The 17,177-nt window shown below is 36.1% G+C and overlaps 1 protein-coding gene across 1 annotated transcript; it reads right to left on the bottom strand.

Annotated features, from left to right (window-relative positions):
• Nucleotides 1–2,532: 2,532 nt before the first annotated feature.
• Nucleotides 2,533–3,001, bottom strand: LOC120768678 (52 kDa repressor of the inhibitor of the protein kinase-like; the record flags this gene model as incomplete). The annotated part of the gene is made up of 2 exons (XM_040095456.1): nt 2,625–3,001; nt 2,533–2,566 (listed from the first exon to the last, which is right to left on the bottom strand). Coding segments are annotated over exons 1-2 (411 nt in total), but the record flags the coding sequence as incomplete, so codon positions are not given.
• Nucleotides 3,002–17,177: the final 14,176 nt, after the last annotated feature.

Genomic DNA, 17,177 nt, shown 5'->3' with positions numbered 1-17,177 from the left:
CTGATGATAGCCGTGCCATTAAACCCGAGTACTAACTGCGTGCGAATATCCAGTTCTTTTTAAAAGACAAAATTCGTATTAAAATTTGTATTAAAACTCTAAACTCTTAAGTTGTAATCTAAGCTCCTGTTTAATAAAATAAAGTTGTGAAATTCTTGCGGAAGTATTGTGTTCTCTCGTTTTTGCTAAAATTAAGAACGGTGAGTGCGTAGAAATTAATCGAAGAAACCATGGTCCTTCGAGCCTACAGGAAGGCACTATAGAAAAACAAAAATCAAATTTAAAATTAAAAAGAAACAAGAAAAAATACTTACTTCGGTTGCACCGAAGCTAAATACCCTTCACAGGAGCATTTCTGTTAGTAACTATGTGTTCAGTTTGTATGGAAGCTATATGCTATAGTAAACCGATCTGATCAATTTCTTTGGAGATTACATTGCTGCTTTAGAAAATAATATATACCAAATTTCGTGAATATATCTTGTCAAATGTGAAAGTTGTCCATACAAGAACTTGATTCCGATCGTTTAGTTTGTATGGCAGCTATATGCTATAGTCAACTGATCTGAACATTTTCTTCGAAGATTACATTGTAGCTTTAGAAAATAATATATACCAAATTTCGTGAATATATCTTGTCAAATGTGAAATTTGTCCATACAAGAACTTGATACCGATCGTTCAGTTTGTATGGCAGCTATATGCTATAGTTAACCGATCTGAACAATTTCTTCGGATATTACATTGTTGTCTTTGAAAATAACATATACCAAATTTCGTGAATATATTTGGTCAAATGTGAAAGTTTTCCATTCAAGCATTTGATTCCGATCGTTCAGTTTGTATGGCAGCTATATGTTATAGTGGTCCGATATCGGCCGTTCCGACAAATGAGCAGCTTCTTGAAGAGAAAATGACGTTTGCAAAATTTCAAAACGATATCTTAAAAACTGAGGGACTAGTTCGTATATATACAGACAGACAAACAGAGGGACATGGCTAAATCGACTCAGCTCGATATACTGATCATTTATATATATACTTTATAATGTCTCCGACGATTCCTTCTGGGTGTTACAAACTTCGTGACAAACTTAATATACCCTGTTCAGGGTATAAAAAGAAACATAAAGAGTGCAGTGATATTAAAACATATAAAAAGCGAAATAAAAAGAATGAAGCTAAATTAAAGTGAAGTAAAAAGTTAAGCGCTTTGCTGTGACAGAAAGGAGATAAAAAGATTTATTATCATATACACATACACAAACGGAATTCATTTTTAAAACAATAACATATATGTATATAGGTAATTATATGAATATATATGTATGTAATTACATGTTCATGTGTAAAAATATAAAAAAGAAAAATAGGTTTTTTACACAAATTACATAAAAAGTAAGAAATCTAAATCAAACGATCGCGCCGCGTTATAAAAATCTAATTAATCTAATATACATAATCCGGGCGCGATCGGGCTAAACAAAAAAAAATAAGAAAACTGGAGCACACAGACGTAGGACAACAAAACAGGAATATCGGAGCACACAGGCATAACAGACCAAAAGCATACTTTCCCCCAAAAAACCCCCTTGAGGCGAGATAAAGTAAGTGTATCGTTTTCATTTCTATTTATTATATGTATGTACATATGGATGATAACAAACGGATTTATATTTAAGATAATCCGTTTGAACGGTACAAGCCGGCAAAATTTTAATTATATGTATATATCATCTATATACCTACATATATAAAACAGTAAAAAGAATCTTTTATTTGCCTCTTTGCTTACCCCTGTGTTACAAACACACATAACAAGTTAATAAAACAACAATTTAATTTTAAGTATCCACTTGCAAGATTTTCCGCAATACTGCTTCTGTTCCTCAAAACAGTAAGCAGTATATCTAAAATAAATAAGCAAAAGGAACAATAAAAAGGCAAGAAGAGAAATTAAAGAAATAATAAATTCGAGCATACATACATACATAATAACAACGTCGTATTATATTATACGAAGTTAAAAACTTAATAACATATTTGCATAAAGAGGTGAACACTAGCGCGTGGTGAACTCTTTTTTGGATTCGTATCGCGCAACAAGAAAAGAACGCAAAAACAATACGAGCATTCTATAATTATACTTGGCATACTTGAATATATAGGTACCATAGGGGAACATTATATACAGTGGCGAACGCAGGAAAAAAATTTGGGGGGGGTTTTAGGTAAAAAGACAATGTTTCATTATTTTATTCACAAATTGAAGTCTAATCTTCTTTTATTTTGGGCCATAACATTTAAAATCTCTTCCTCCGTCACGTCTATATCTCTATGGATATTCAAGAGAGCCATTCCGTTCAGGCGTGCTTCTCCAGTTTTATTTCTTAAATATGTTTTAAGCCTGCGAAGTGAGGAAAACGAGCGTTCACTTGAAGCGACAGATATAGGGATTGTTGCTCCAATCTTTAAAAAACGATGCACTGTTTTGAAAATTTTTGCATCGCAACAATTCAACGCGTCTAAAAAAGTTTTGGATCTCTTTGATTGATTTAACCAGCTCCTGAAAATATTATCAAAATTTTAGTTAGAGAATATAATCTGAAGAAAAGATTTTTAACCTTTTCCACATTCTAAATTCAGCAACGAAATCATCGGGATCTTCTACATCAGCGGACCATTGCTTTTCTAAAACACGAACAGTCTCCTGCATCTCAATAACGTCCAGATTTACGCAATTATTTGGCAAAATGTTTTCAATTTTGGAAAGCAGCTCTCGATGTTTTAAAATTCGTTCATTGATTTGGTCCAAAAAATTATCTAAAAACGGTATATAAATTGATCTGCGGTAATATTCTTCCGGTTCGCCTTCATAATTGTCGCGATTAGTTTGCCGTTTCGCCAAACGCGGAATTTTGATTTCTAAATCTAATTCTGCGGCTATTGTTTTAATTGATTCAAAAATTAGTTTAAACGATTGTTCAGAATCCTTGCGCATTTCACTAATTTCAGCATACAAATTATTTGCATAAGCAATGCAGCTGCTCAAATCACAGTCTATTTGCTGCAAACATAGGCTTATGTGATTTGATAATGCAAAAATTGGCTTTAGTACGCACGTACGCACATAATTCATTTGTTCTATTCTCATTCACGCTCTAATCATTAGTGACAAGTGTTGCCGCGAGCTAAAAAAATTAAGTATATGTTGCCAAGCAAAAAAAGTATCAAAAAGTATCAAAAGCACAACCGTTGTTTTAAAAATTTTCATTTGAAAAACAAATAATAAGTAAAGTTGTGTATCTAATTCAGACCAGTTTTTTCTGGTTGTTTTTATTAAAAATATAGACATTTTAGTTAAGACACTCAAGTATTTTTTTGCAAATAGCATAATTTTTTTAATTTAAATTTATTTCACAACAGTTTGCTCATGGAACGAAAACTGAAAGTCATAATAAATGAGTGTTTATTTTTCCTGTCTTATGATTAACAATAAACGCTAAAAAAATAATAGAAACCTTATTGGTGACTTTTCAGTTCAGAACTAATTTCCAAAAGAAGTGCATTTTCGACTCGCAATTCCCCTTAAATCTAAAAAAATCCAGTTCAGCAGCCACAGAGTTATAAGGCAAACTCATTACTTTGAAGCAAATTAAAAAAATGTCTCTGTCCAGTTTATATTTTTCTGGGTTTTTTAATTGGCCTACATTCCCACAACTTTTTAATACTATCCAGATACAATAGCTTTGTTTTTAGTTTAACATTTTCATAGTTTCAAAAACTTAAATTCTATCAGCAGAAAAGTATCAAAATAGGCCGTTTGTGAACAAAAAGGTATCAAATCACAAAATTTAGAAAAAAAAGTACCAAAAAAGATACAATTGTATCAAAACGGCAACGCTGTTAGTGACTAATGTATTCATTTATTTTACATATTCATACATCGTCGGCAGAAAGATTGCTTTGAAAACAACAAATTACAATTTTTCAAATGACTATGTAGAATTAAATTCTATTATTTAAAAATTCAATTACCCCCCCTGCGTTCGCCCCTGATTATATATATAATAACCGAATTTAAATTTGCAATAATTATCCGACATTTATTGACCATACATAAACGGTCCGGTACAATAAACAAAACCAAACAAGTAAGGAAGGGCTAAGTTCGGGTGCCACCGAACATTTTATACTCTCGCATGATGAAGTGATAATCGAGATTTCATTATCGGTCATTTACATATTTTTCAAATACCGTGTTTGTGTAAAGTTTTATTCCGTTATCATCATTGGTTCCTAATGTACATATGTATATATTATACAGAGAAGGTATCAGATGGAAATCAAAATAGCGTTATATTGGAAGAAGGCGTGGTTGTGAACCGATTTCACCCATATTTCGTACATGTCATCAGTCTGTTAAGAAAATATTATATACCGAATTTCATTGAAATCGGTTGAGTAGTTCCTGAGATATGGTTTTTGATCCATAAGTGGATTCAATTTTCAATTTTTAAAAAAATCCTGGGTGCAGCTTCCTTCTACCATTTCTTCTGTAAAATTAAGTGTTTCTGACATTTTTTGTTAGTCGGTTAACGCACTTTTAGTGATTTTCAACATAACCTTTGTATGGGAGGTGGGCGTGGTTATTATCCGATTTCTTCCATTTTTGAACTGTATATGTAAATGCCTGAAGAAAACGACTGTATAGAGTTTGGTTAACAAAGCTATAGTAGTTTCCGAGATATGTACAAAAAACTTAGTCGGGGGCGGGGCCACGCCCACTTTTCCAAAAAAATTACGTCCAAATATGCCCCTCCCTAATGCGATCCTTTGTGCCATTTCACTTTAATATCTTTATTTATGGCTTAGTTATGACACTTTATAGGTTTTCGGTTTTCGCCATTTTGTGGGCGTGGCAGTGAGCAGTTTTTGCCAAGAAATACGTGTACCAAGTTTCATCATGATATCTCAATTTTTACCCAAGTTACAGCTTGCACGGACGGACGGACGGACAGACAGTCATCCGGATTTCAACTCTACTCGTCACCCTGATCACTTTGATATATATAACCCTATATCTGACTCTTTTAGTTTTAGGACAACCGTTATGTGAACAAAACTGCAATACATACATTATATTTACATTGGGAAACTTTTCTTTTCGTCTTCACTCTGTTCATATGCACGAGAGTGCATACAAGGGCATACGAATACGAAGTCCGGAAACAAAAAAAAGTATATATACATATATATATGTATATATGCATATATATATACATATAAAATATACAATATATTTATTATATTAATGCTTTAATATTTATAAAAAAAAAACAATACGTAAAACAACATACGCGTATTTCAATAAAATAATCGTTAATTCGGAAAAAAAACTCTTATTTTCGTAAAAGAGTTTTCGGGTTTTTACATTAATCTGAATTTATACTGAAAAATATGTATATTTCACTTTTATTAATTTATTGTTACTAAATGAGCACAGACTCTAAAGATTCTAAATCTACTCAATTTTTAAAAATTCCGAAAATGATTTCTGATGACAAAAGTCCAAGTACACCTGCTACACGCTCGAAACAAGGTGCTACAAAGCAAAAAAGGGGGAAAGATATTTCTTACGCCAAATCCATTTTTGAGAGTAACAGCTTAATAAGATACTGCATTCGATTTTTATCTTCACCCATTCAAGATAACTCTGAATCGGTGCTAGAAATCAAAAATCAAAATATTGACAATTTCTGGACACGTCTCCAATCTGCATATGACGCTATAGTAGAAACTGACGACCCAGATCTACCCGAAAATTTCAAATCCTCGGATTACGCCAAATATCAAAATTAACTTTACCAATATGAAGAGACACAGAAATTTTTCATGGAGGTTATGAACAATGGCCGTCCTTCCGGGACATGTTTACGGCCGTGTACATAAACCAACCTAAATTATCACAAGCGCAAAAATTGTATCATCTTCGATACAAAACAAAAGGTCAAGCAGGCATCATGGTAAAACAGTTGGCTTTTAATGACAATAGAACGATACGAGAATGAAAGAATATTGGTCGACAAACAAGCGACCATATTAATGAATTTACCAAAAATTCAGAAAGAAACAAGTGAGAAGTTCATAAAACTTCAATCCACTGTTTCAAATTGTTTGTCGGTTCTATCGACACAGAATATTCCCACAGACAATTGGGACCCCTTCTGGTAAACATATGCTCCGCGGCATTACCAGAAAAATCATTGCTTTTGTGGGAGCAATCGTCTCATCACGAAGAAAATGCCCAACGTGGCAACAAATGAAATATTTCTTAATTACCCAATATGAAATTGCGGAAAGAGTAGATAAAAAAACGGTCAGAACTAGAAACGTTCAACACGACTTAAATCGAAGTTTCATTAGACCCCGAGCTAGTAACAACAACAGTTTAAACAGAAGCTTTTTTAAAAATCAATCGTTCGCATCCGAGTAATTTAAACAAACGTCATGCGAACTGTGTAAAGGAGGGCACAAGCTAAAACTTTGCGAAAAGTTTAAAAAATTAATATCAATGAAAGGAACAACTTTGTCTGATCAAAAAGACTCTGTACAAACTGCTTGTCCCACTCGCACACTCTTAACAATTGCGAAAGCAAATTCAACTGCGTATATTGCCACAAAAGGCATCATTCTATGTTGCACTTAAATAACTTTCCCAACACACCCCAAAGGAGCGCTTTCTCAAAAAGAGCCACGGGTTTACTTGCAACCGCAACTCCCGAAACACAAAATCCCGAATTTTGCCAAGAGACACCATGCTGCTCTAAGGCATTAAAAACTCAAACGCTGCACAACGAGATTCGTCTAGGGCACAAAATAGATTAAAACTGCCAACAAAACAAGCCAATTATGAAATTACGGGAATGGGCGGAAGAGTAGTACAAAACTCAAATAAAATCTGCTCCATTACCCTAATTTCCCCCCAAGCGGATAAGCGCATTCAAGCAGAAGCCATAGTCTTACCGCAACTTACCAACATGCTTCCAAGCTATCATATAGATAGCAAACATTGGCATAAGGTTACACACCTAATATTAGCAGATCCCAACTGCAACACCCCCGCTCAAATAAACCTTCTATTAGGCAGCGATCTAATAACGCAAAAAAAATTCAAAAACACTACTGGCGCAAAATACCATTTTCGGATGGGTCCTAAGTGGACTAGTTGCGGAACCAGTCACAGCAATGACAACTCAAGTTAAGGAAATCTCAAAGGAGTACCTCAATTCGCAATTGAGAAAATTTTGGGAGTTAGAAGAACCCCCCATTTCAATTACAACACCAGAAGATCAGTATTGTGAAGACTTTTACAAAGCCTCAACTATTAGATCAGATAATGGTCGGTATGTCATACGACTACCACTAAAACAACAATTTCCAGACACACTCGCCTTAGGTCACTCTCGCACCTCTGCTATACAGCAGTTTCTAAGTATGGAAAAAAACCTACTTAGAAAAGGTGAACTGAAACAAGATTATGATGGTGTCTTAGAAGAATACCTCCATTTAGATCACATGGAGGAAGTAAGCCCATGTGAAAAAATCATAAAAGGCAAATATTACTCATTCTACTTGCCTCATCATGCCTGACAAAAAAAAACAAAAGTTAGAGTTGTCTTCAATGCCTCGAAGTCCACTAGCTCGGGGAATTCCCTAAATGATATTCTATTTACGGGACCCACAATCCAACCAGATTTAATGCTCCTCATATTAAATTGGCGTATATACAAATACGTATTCAATGGGGATGTCGAAAAAATGTATCGACAAATAATTGTTCATAAAGATGATCAAGATTTTCAACGGATATAGACCAATAGTCCACACGCGACTTTAAATTGAAAACAGTTACCTTTGGCGTAAACTGTGCCCCATATCTAGCCATCCGTACACTCCAGGAACTGGCAGAAGACACAAAGTCAGAATTTCCTCTGGCAACGCAAGTCTTAAAAACACAAAAGTATGTAGACGATATCTTGTCTGGGAGCCACAGCCTCTCACAAGCATACGAGTCCTTATCACAAGTGATAAAGGCCCTCAACACCGGAGGGTTTCCCCTAAAAATGATCACAGCTAATCGCCCAAACATCTTAAAAAATATACCAAACGACAATTTGTTGGATACTAATTTCCTTATATTCGAAATGAAAAGTACAACAAAATCACTGGGCATCCAATGGAATGCGATATCGGACCAGTTTTCATACACGACAGAGTTCATATCCGCATTATCCGTGATAACAAACAGACAAATTTTATCCTCGGTGGCAAAACTTTTCGATCCCGCAGGACGGCTTTCGCCAATTATGATACAAGCGAAAATCCTGATCCAAGAATTATGGCTAGACGGAATTGACTGTGGTGAACAAGTGAAACCTCTTCGCTTAGAAAAATGGTCCCAGTTCGCTAATAATCTGAGCGATATTTCGCATATACAAATTCCACTATGGGTAAACTATTCCCCCGAATACAAAGTGGAACTACACGGCTTCTGCGACGCCTCTGAAAAGGCATATTGGACCACTATATATGTGCGCAGACAAAGCGATACCGCAACTACAAGCCACCTACTAGTGGCAAAAGCAAAAGTTGCGCCTCTAAAAGCGCTAAGTCTCCCACGACTTGAACTCTGTGGCGCGCTGCTACTAGCAAAACTAGCTTCCATGGTGCAGACCCACTTAAACATGGCGATATACAAATTATATCTATGGTCAGATTCCGAAATAGTTCTAGCCTGGTTAGAAAAGCCACCACACGGAAAACCTATATTTCTAATCGAACGGCGCAAATACTTGACCTAGTAGGATCAGTCACTTGGCGACACGTAGCCAGTGCTGACAATCCTGCTGATCTAGGTACAAGAGGGTCCAAACCCCTGCATCTCGCCACCTCCCCCCTCTGGTGGAATGGCCCCCGATGGTTAACAGAATCTCCCGATTCTTGGCCACAATCGCCAATGCGCAACATAATTGCCCCCGAAAAATCGACGCCTACCACACAATATTGGATAATAATGACATCTTTGAACGATTTTAATCGTTCCCTCGAGCCATCAGAGTAGTCGCCTATATGCTCAAGTTCTTAGAGCAGCTTAGATTTAAAGTTAAAGGAGAACTTACCCCCAATGCGATACATTGACGCATCAAGACTTACAAAAGGCAAAGGTCGCTCTTATCGCATCAACCCAAACGCGCTACTTCAGCCGCGACATGTTTTTACTAAGAGAATCGAAGCCGATTGACAAAAAGAGCTCACTCTTAGTTCTGAACCCATTTCTAGACACGAAAGGTCTGCTTCGTGCCGATGGTCGGCTTGTTAACTCAAGCCTAACATACCACGTACGCCACCCCATAATCATACCTGAGAAGTCTCCATTTGCCACATTATTCTTGAATTATCTCCACATATTAATGCTACACGCCGAACATCGCCTCATGCAACATATGGTACGCCAAGATTATTACATCCCTCCTCTGAAGCCCCAAAACAAGAAATGCATTTTCATGTGCAAGATCTGCACTATGCATAAGCAAAAAATGTGAACGCAGATTATGGCAGCACTTCCACCTGAACGCTGCAATTTCGCTCTACCTTTCACCACCACAGGTGTCGATTTTGCTGGGCCTTTTCAAATAAAGGTGTCCATTCCAAGGTCTCCCACTCTCATGAAAGGCTATATGGCTGCCTTTGTATGTTTCACGACAAAGGCAGTACACCTTAAGCTATGTACTAATCTGACGACAGAGGCTTTTCTCGCGGCATTTGCTCGCTTCGTCGCTCGACGTGGCTTCCCATCAAAACTCATGATAATGGCAAAACATTCATTGGAGCTCAACGAGCCACAGAAAAACAGTTTGTGGATTTCTTTAAACAAGTATCACCTGACATCGTACAAAAGTACGCCCCCCAAGGTATCAATTGGCAATTTATACCCCCAAGCGCTCCTCTTATGGGTGGTTTATGGGAATTAGCTGTAAAGAGCTTCAAATCTCATTTCAAGAAGACAGCTGGCAGCTACAAATTTAATTACAAAGAATTCACGACATTATTAACTTAAATCGAAGCTGTTCTCAACTCACGGCCCCTCACGGTTCTCTCGCAAGATCCCTCCGATTTTACAGCTCTAACTCCAGGGCATTTTCTAAAAGGAGCACCCATTCTGACCACACCTGAGCGAGTGTTTCCTCCCTACCGAATGGCGGCTTGGCCGCATAGAGAAGCTTTACCAAGGCTCCGACGGTCATATTCGCGTAGTCGATCTCCGTACGTAATCAGGAAAGTTAACAAGACCGCTCGTTTAACTATGCTTTTTACCGACCGCCGATAACATCTAAACGTAAACGAAAAAACCCTCGATTAAACCCGATATAATAAATATTTTAAAATAACAAGCAAAACAACCTAATGGTCGATCAACTTGACGATCCACTTATGCCGCAAAGTGGCAGCCATACCCATATCGACCCTATGCAACAAATTTACAATTAAAATAACACTCTTCCATACAGATAAACATGGATGCAGACATGCCACTCGCTCGGACACCAACCATTCGACCGACTATCTATGTGCCACGCCAAGGGGCCCCAGTGGCGGCAGCCCCAGTTGCGGCTCCCCGAACCACCACATCAACGGGTCCTAGGAGTGGAACACAAGCACTGCCGTCAACGCCTATATCAGCAGCAGAGCCGCAGCGCATTAGGTGGGCAATATGTCGTCGACCGCACCAGTTGACGCACTGCGCCATTTTTAAAGGATTGCCACCACAGCAAAGGCAGCGCGTCGTCCAGGCACACGGCCACTGCCTTATTTGTCTGGCTCTTACCCACACCACCCAGGAGTGTACTTCGGGAAACCTGTGCCAGATATGTATGCATTATGCCCAGCATTCTGGTGGCTACCACCGTGGCGCAGTACGACGATCGCCAATAAGCCGGGATGCACGGTCCCGTCGAGAGCCAACCACATCATCATCCCGTATCTGGCGGCCACAGAATGGGACGTCGACCCGACGCCAGCAACAAAGGCCCCGTCCGCGCCGCACCTCAGGCCTCAGCACCGTTGTAGCCACGCTCCAGCAACTGCAACGACTTTTAGGCTGAAATATTCGCCTAGGGGGACCGGGATGGTTAAATGAGCCTCAGTCACCTGCCCCACACAACATATAATGCCGCATCAACATCTCTCTACAGTCACCGCGTTAAAATACACGTCACTAACACGCTTCATTCACCACACTCATCTCGCCACCACCTACAATCCACATCACACATAACCACAGCCAAAAGGGAACAGGTTCGCTTTTTCTTTTTTGCGATCCGCTGATGACAGCCGTGCGATTCACCCCGAGTTCTAACTGTGTGCGAAAATCAAGTTCTTTTTAAAAGACAAAGTTCGTATTAAAATTTATTTAAAACTCAAAAGTTGTAATCTAAACTCCTGTTTAATAAAATAAAGTTGTGAAATTCTTGCGGAAGTGTTGTGTTTTCTCTTTTTTGCTAAAATTAAGAACGGTGAGTGCGTGGAAATTAATCGAAGAAACCAAACTTAAAGATTCTTTTTTGATGATACAAATCAAACAGACATATTTTACAGCCATTGCAAATAATTTTATACATGTGTTTGTTGTTGTGCCATTGCACCAAGGGGAAAATTCTGCAATTCGTGCACCGTGCAAGGGTTTTGCAAGAGCAAGAGAATCCCTCTAATGTTCTGCTAAATCCCTAAGAAATTTTTTAATTAGAGATAAAGAGATGCACAACAGTCCTATTATTGGATCGGCCAGATTGTTGCAGCAGTTCATGATTGCTAATGAAAAAATTAAAACAATGAAATTTAAAGAAAATGCGAAATTTTCACAAAACAATAAATAAAATATTTATTAGTTGAGAGCTAACAGGCTTAATTCACTTTATTTTGAAAGTTTAAAATTCAGTTCTTTTAATATACCATTATATCATAGAAAAAGAGAAAATAGATTCTCAGTATGTTAAAAGTCCAATTTTAATCGTTATAAATGTTGGGCGTTTTAATTTAAATGCCCAAACATTATTATTTTTTCCGACCTAGCTACAACAGAAAATGTTATATCACATGCGATTTTTGAGGCGGTCTCATACTAGAATAGCCTTAAAGCGCGATTCTGTAAGCAGTCTCTAGTCACTATTTAAGACGTTTTGAGGTAAAGTCTCAATTTGTGACTAGTTACTATTCACTAAACAGTAGCGTTATAGAGCCCATACACGAGCACACAAGTGCGTTCGATCGGTGTGAATTCGTTTGCCCATACACGACACACAAATCCATTTTGGGTTCGTTCTGCACAGAGTTAACATGTGCGACAGGCAAGCGGAACATTTCTTCGAATTTATTTCTAATGTAGCACTTTTATATATTTCTTTGTATTCGATAATAAGTTATTCCAACTTTTATTTTTCTTACACTATATGTATGAGCGCTTAGGCAAAAAGCGAAAACTTTGAAGCTTGATTTCTCGGTTTTTCATTTTACGATTATTCTTAATTGGCGGGCAGGATAGAAAAAAACTAAACGTCGTATGGAATTAGGGCATAGTTTATTATCATTGGCATAAAATTATCTTATATTTAAACTAAAAAAATATTAAGAAAAGTCAAGTTTTAACATATTTTTAAACAGCATAATTTAAAATTTTTTTGATCAAAGGCCACGATTTATTCAATTTTTAATAAAATTTTAAATTCTACACTTTTTTTGGAATTTTCTTAGTTTAACTAGAAAATAAATTAATAAAAAATATGAATTTCTTTGATTTTTTCGTTTCCGATAGAAATTGCGACCTGCATCCTGCCCGCCGTCCGAAAACTGCACATGCGAGATGCATCGTGCAATTGCTTCCCAAAGACAGAATATCAAAGATTTCGTATCCAAAAAATTTGTAAAAGATGTTCAAGTATATAACTATAAAGCCTAGAAATTTCGCTTGAATCAATTATTTCTTTCCCTCCCAAAAAAATCCTCAAAAAAAAACGATTTTTTGAAGCCTCGAAAACAGGCTCTGCCCTTAACACTTGCCATTGTCCGCGATCTTCACTGTTCGGCGACACGAGAGAAATTAGATTTTGTGCGCCGACAACGCCATACACGATACACATGCTCGCACCGATCGTAAAAAATCAAACATTTTCGCGAACATGGATCGGTACGCGAACAAGCCCATACACGATAAACCGCAAGCGCACACATACCGATCGAACGCACTTGTGTGCTCGTGTATGGGCGCTTTTAGCCTCAAATTTTTCACCTGATAGTTAGCAGGTTACAAAACTAAAAAGAACTCTTGTTTGCCATTGAATATCCTGAATAGACATCATCATAAATATTAACCCTTTGTCGTTTTTTATATTTTGTAAGCAACTCAAACACGAAAAGGTTAAGAATAAATCAATTTAACATAAATTTCGTAAATATTATGATACAAAGTCAACATAAATTTTTATTTTTATTGGTAATTATGTTGTTTGACTATGTTCCGGGGCATCTCGACAGACAAAAATTAATGGCATTCTAACTGTCAAATCTATTGCTATTGTCATTGACAAATCTGTAAGTGGGCATTTGTTATCATAACATAATCATTTGCGAAAAGGCGTAGGATAGGTATGTTCGAGCTGACGTACCGCATGTTTTGAGTTCTTGAACTATTTAAAGTTCTATATGGATGAAAAAAATGTATATGGAAAATTAAAAAAAGGAGAAATATACTTTTTTCTACAAATGTTTTTCTTTGTAAAAAAGATTTGGGGAAACTTTAGTATACCATCCCACGATTTCAGGGTTAAAAGTGGTATGGTTGGATAGAGGAGGTGATCCAGATTAAGAATATACTTATGTATATAATTATAACCGCTGCAAACTTATATTTTTCGAAATATTTGGATTTAAAGTTGAAAATTACCACTATTTGAAGTACGTATTTTTGCGATTTAAAATTAGTTTTACACTTATATTTTGCACTTTTATATCCACTAACAGCTCACTAATTCGTTTGTATACATTTATTTTATAGTATTTAGTGCAAAAATAGTTTTATTTCAAGATTTAACTTATTGTTCAATTCTATTTATTTAACAACAACTAAAGGGCTGCAGTCTGTCAAATAATCAGTGTTACCTCGCTGACATCTTTTGTAAATGAACTAAACGAAATAATGAAAATACATTATACCCAAAAAAAGGATTTTTGCAATTGTCTATCTCAAAAAATCTTTTTATTACCCGCTATTGGGGTGTTTTTGGCATAAAAATCCATTTTGCATAGGCTTTTTTGCGTAAAACTCATTTTTGCGATGGTGGCCTTCTGCCGCGCTGCAAAAAAATAACCCTGGTCGGTCCAACACCGGGATGTTTCAACTTTCTTTTTCGCCTAAAACTCGTTTTTGCGTTGCGCTTCAAAAAATTAACCTTGGGCGGTCAAAATTATGTATTTTTATACATCTTTATTCGTTTGCTAAATGTGTAATTATGGCAACACTTATTATCTGTCAACACGGAACACATTTGTTATTGTGCATGTAATGAAATTTGTGTAAAAAATAAAATGTTTATTTTAAGCAAATATCCAAATAAAAAATATAAAATAAATATGTAGAAAGAATGTAGTGAAGTGTAAGTGAATAAAAGTGCACAATATAAAAGAAAGAAAAACATTTTCAACTTTAAATGCAAATATCTCGAAAACTATATGATATACTAAAGCCGGCCCAAAGATTCCATATTTTCGGACTATGATAATTATAGCATGAATTGTATACACCAATTAAAATAATAAATTTGATATGAGCAATGATTATTTATGCTTTTATAAGTTTATAAAATTTGAGGCTTCGCTCATTCGCCAATCCATTTTGTATAATTTTGTCGCAAATTAACAATATTAAGCTAAATATTAATTTTTTTCAAAAATGTATTAATTATTTTGAAAATGTACTTTATTTTTATAATTTAACACAACTATCTTAATACTCGCTCTACTAAATTTAATATTACCGAAATGAAACTGCCGTCGGTATATGTGTAAATGGGATTTGTTGCCTCTTCGAAATTTTCATAGAAATGAAAACTGGGGTCGAATCGTTACATCCATGAACGTATCACGTATCGTCACGTAAAAACCTGGGATCGAATCGTTACATCCGTGCACGGATCTGCAAACGTACGAAAGAAAATTACGTGAGACGTCGTCGTATGCGACGATTGGCATTATGACATACGATAGCAAACGGATCGTAATGTGCTTTCAATTCACAATAGTTTTTAAATTCCACATTGCTTTGGATCGTATTTTTAGGTCACAATAGATGTGGAATTGTCAAAACTGTTGCAAAATATACAATAAATTTGTTAGTTTAGATATCAAATGGTTAAATATCAAGATGGATTCGAGTTTGTTTTTTTATTTGAGCTCTAGTGAAAGTGATGGGGATGAAAAAATAGTGCGGAGGCAACTAAGAGATCGGAGCAATCCTTTCGCACTGCCGAATACACCGTAGGCATATAAAAAATAAATCATGATACCTCATTAACGAAGTTTTCTTTGCAGATTTTTAAAACGATTTCTTCTAACTAAAGAAGTTTTTTTTCAAAATTATTTTATTTATTGTATCTGCTTTTTCTTAAAGCCTAACAATAAGTAATAAAATCTTAAATCTATTTTAAAACTAGACAGACTCAAGCAAGTGATTGAGCTGTTTTGGTGATACGTCGCTCTTTAATACGCAGGCATATCTCTTCTTTTAAGTCGTGTTTGATCGCAGAAATGTACCAAAGCATTAGCCAAAGGGTTTGGGTGATCTCGGAGTTTAGATATATACTTATTTAATTCTGCTGTCTTCTACTTCTTTTTTTTACTATGGGAATACCAAGGTCTTTATGGATATTTTCGTTATGCATGTACCATGGTGAACACGTGATTGTTCTAAGCATTTTTGATTGGAATCTTTGTATTAGATCAATATTAGTTGCACAGGTCGTACCCCACAGTTGAATGCCATACATCCAAATCGGCTTTATGACCGCATTATATAAAAGCACTTTGTTGTCTAGGCTAAGTTTGGAGTTTTTATTTAAAAGCCAATTTAAATTTGCAGCTCTAATATTCATACATGTTATTTTACTAGAGATATGTTTTCTCCACGTGAGCCTTCTATCTAGGTGAATACCAAGATATGTTACTTCGTTCGCTTGGGGTACTAAAGTATTGTTTATTTTTACCGCCGAGCATATCTTTGGTCTTAGCGAAAATGTAATATGCTTACACTTCTGTTAGTTCACGTTTATACGCCAGTTCGCTAGCCACTCTTCGACAGAACTTAAATGCTTCGCTAATATTCGTGATGCTAAAATGTGGCATTTGTTACGGCTCACTATAGCTGTGTCATCCGCAAAAGTTGAAGTTAATACATTATTAGCTGTTGGAAGATCTGCTGTATATATGATGTATAATGTTGGGCCTAAAATACTGCCCTGTGGTACACCAGCTCTTATCTGTCGTTTATCAGATATGAAATCTCCCACTTTTACCATAAATTTTCTACTTTTTAAGTAAAATTCCAAGGTTTTATACAATTCTAAAGGTAGAAATTTTTAATCTTATATAAAAGACCTTCGTGCCACACCTTATCAAACGCTTGTATATTGTATTGTAATATTGCTGAACAGTACTCCCTGTGCTCAAATGCTTTCTTTATCTCGTTAGTAATTCTATTTACTTGCTCTATTGTGCCATGTTTCGCACGAAATCCGAATTGATGCATTGGTATTGTGTTATTTACGTGGAGGAAAGGAGACATCTTTGATAGTAATACTTTTTCAAATACTTTTGAAAGACAGGGTAGAAGACTGATTGGTCTGTATGAAGACGGCTGTGTTAAGTCTTTCCCAGGTTTATCTATCAAGATAATCTGCGACTTTTTCCATGAAATTGGATAGTATCCGAAACTAAGAATTGCATTGAAGAGCAAAGAGAGCACCTCTAAAGCAATAATTGGTAACTCAATTAGCATTTTTGGGGAAATTTTATCATGTCCCGGCGACTTTTTTGGATTAAGTTCTTTGATGATACCAATGATTTCAAAA

This window comes from Bactrocera tryoni, chromosome 2, assembly GCF_016617805.1.
Source record: "Bactrocera tryoni isolate S06 chromosome 2, CSIRO_BtryS06_freeze2, whole genome shotgun sequence".
NCBI classification, from domain to species: domain Eukaryota; kingdom Metazoa; phylum Arthropoda; class Insecta; order Diptera; family Tephritidae; genus Bactrocera; species Bactrocera tryoni.
The sequence above is the reverse complement of the archived record's forward strand: the minus strand, read 5'-3'. Positions and strand labels throughout refer to the sequence as shown.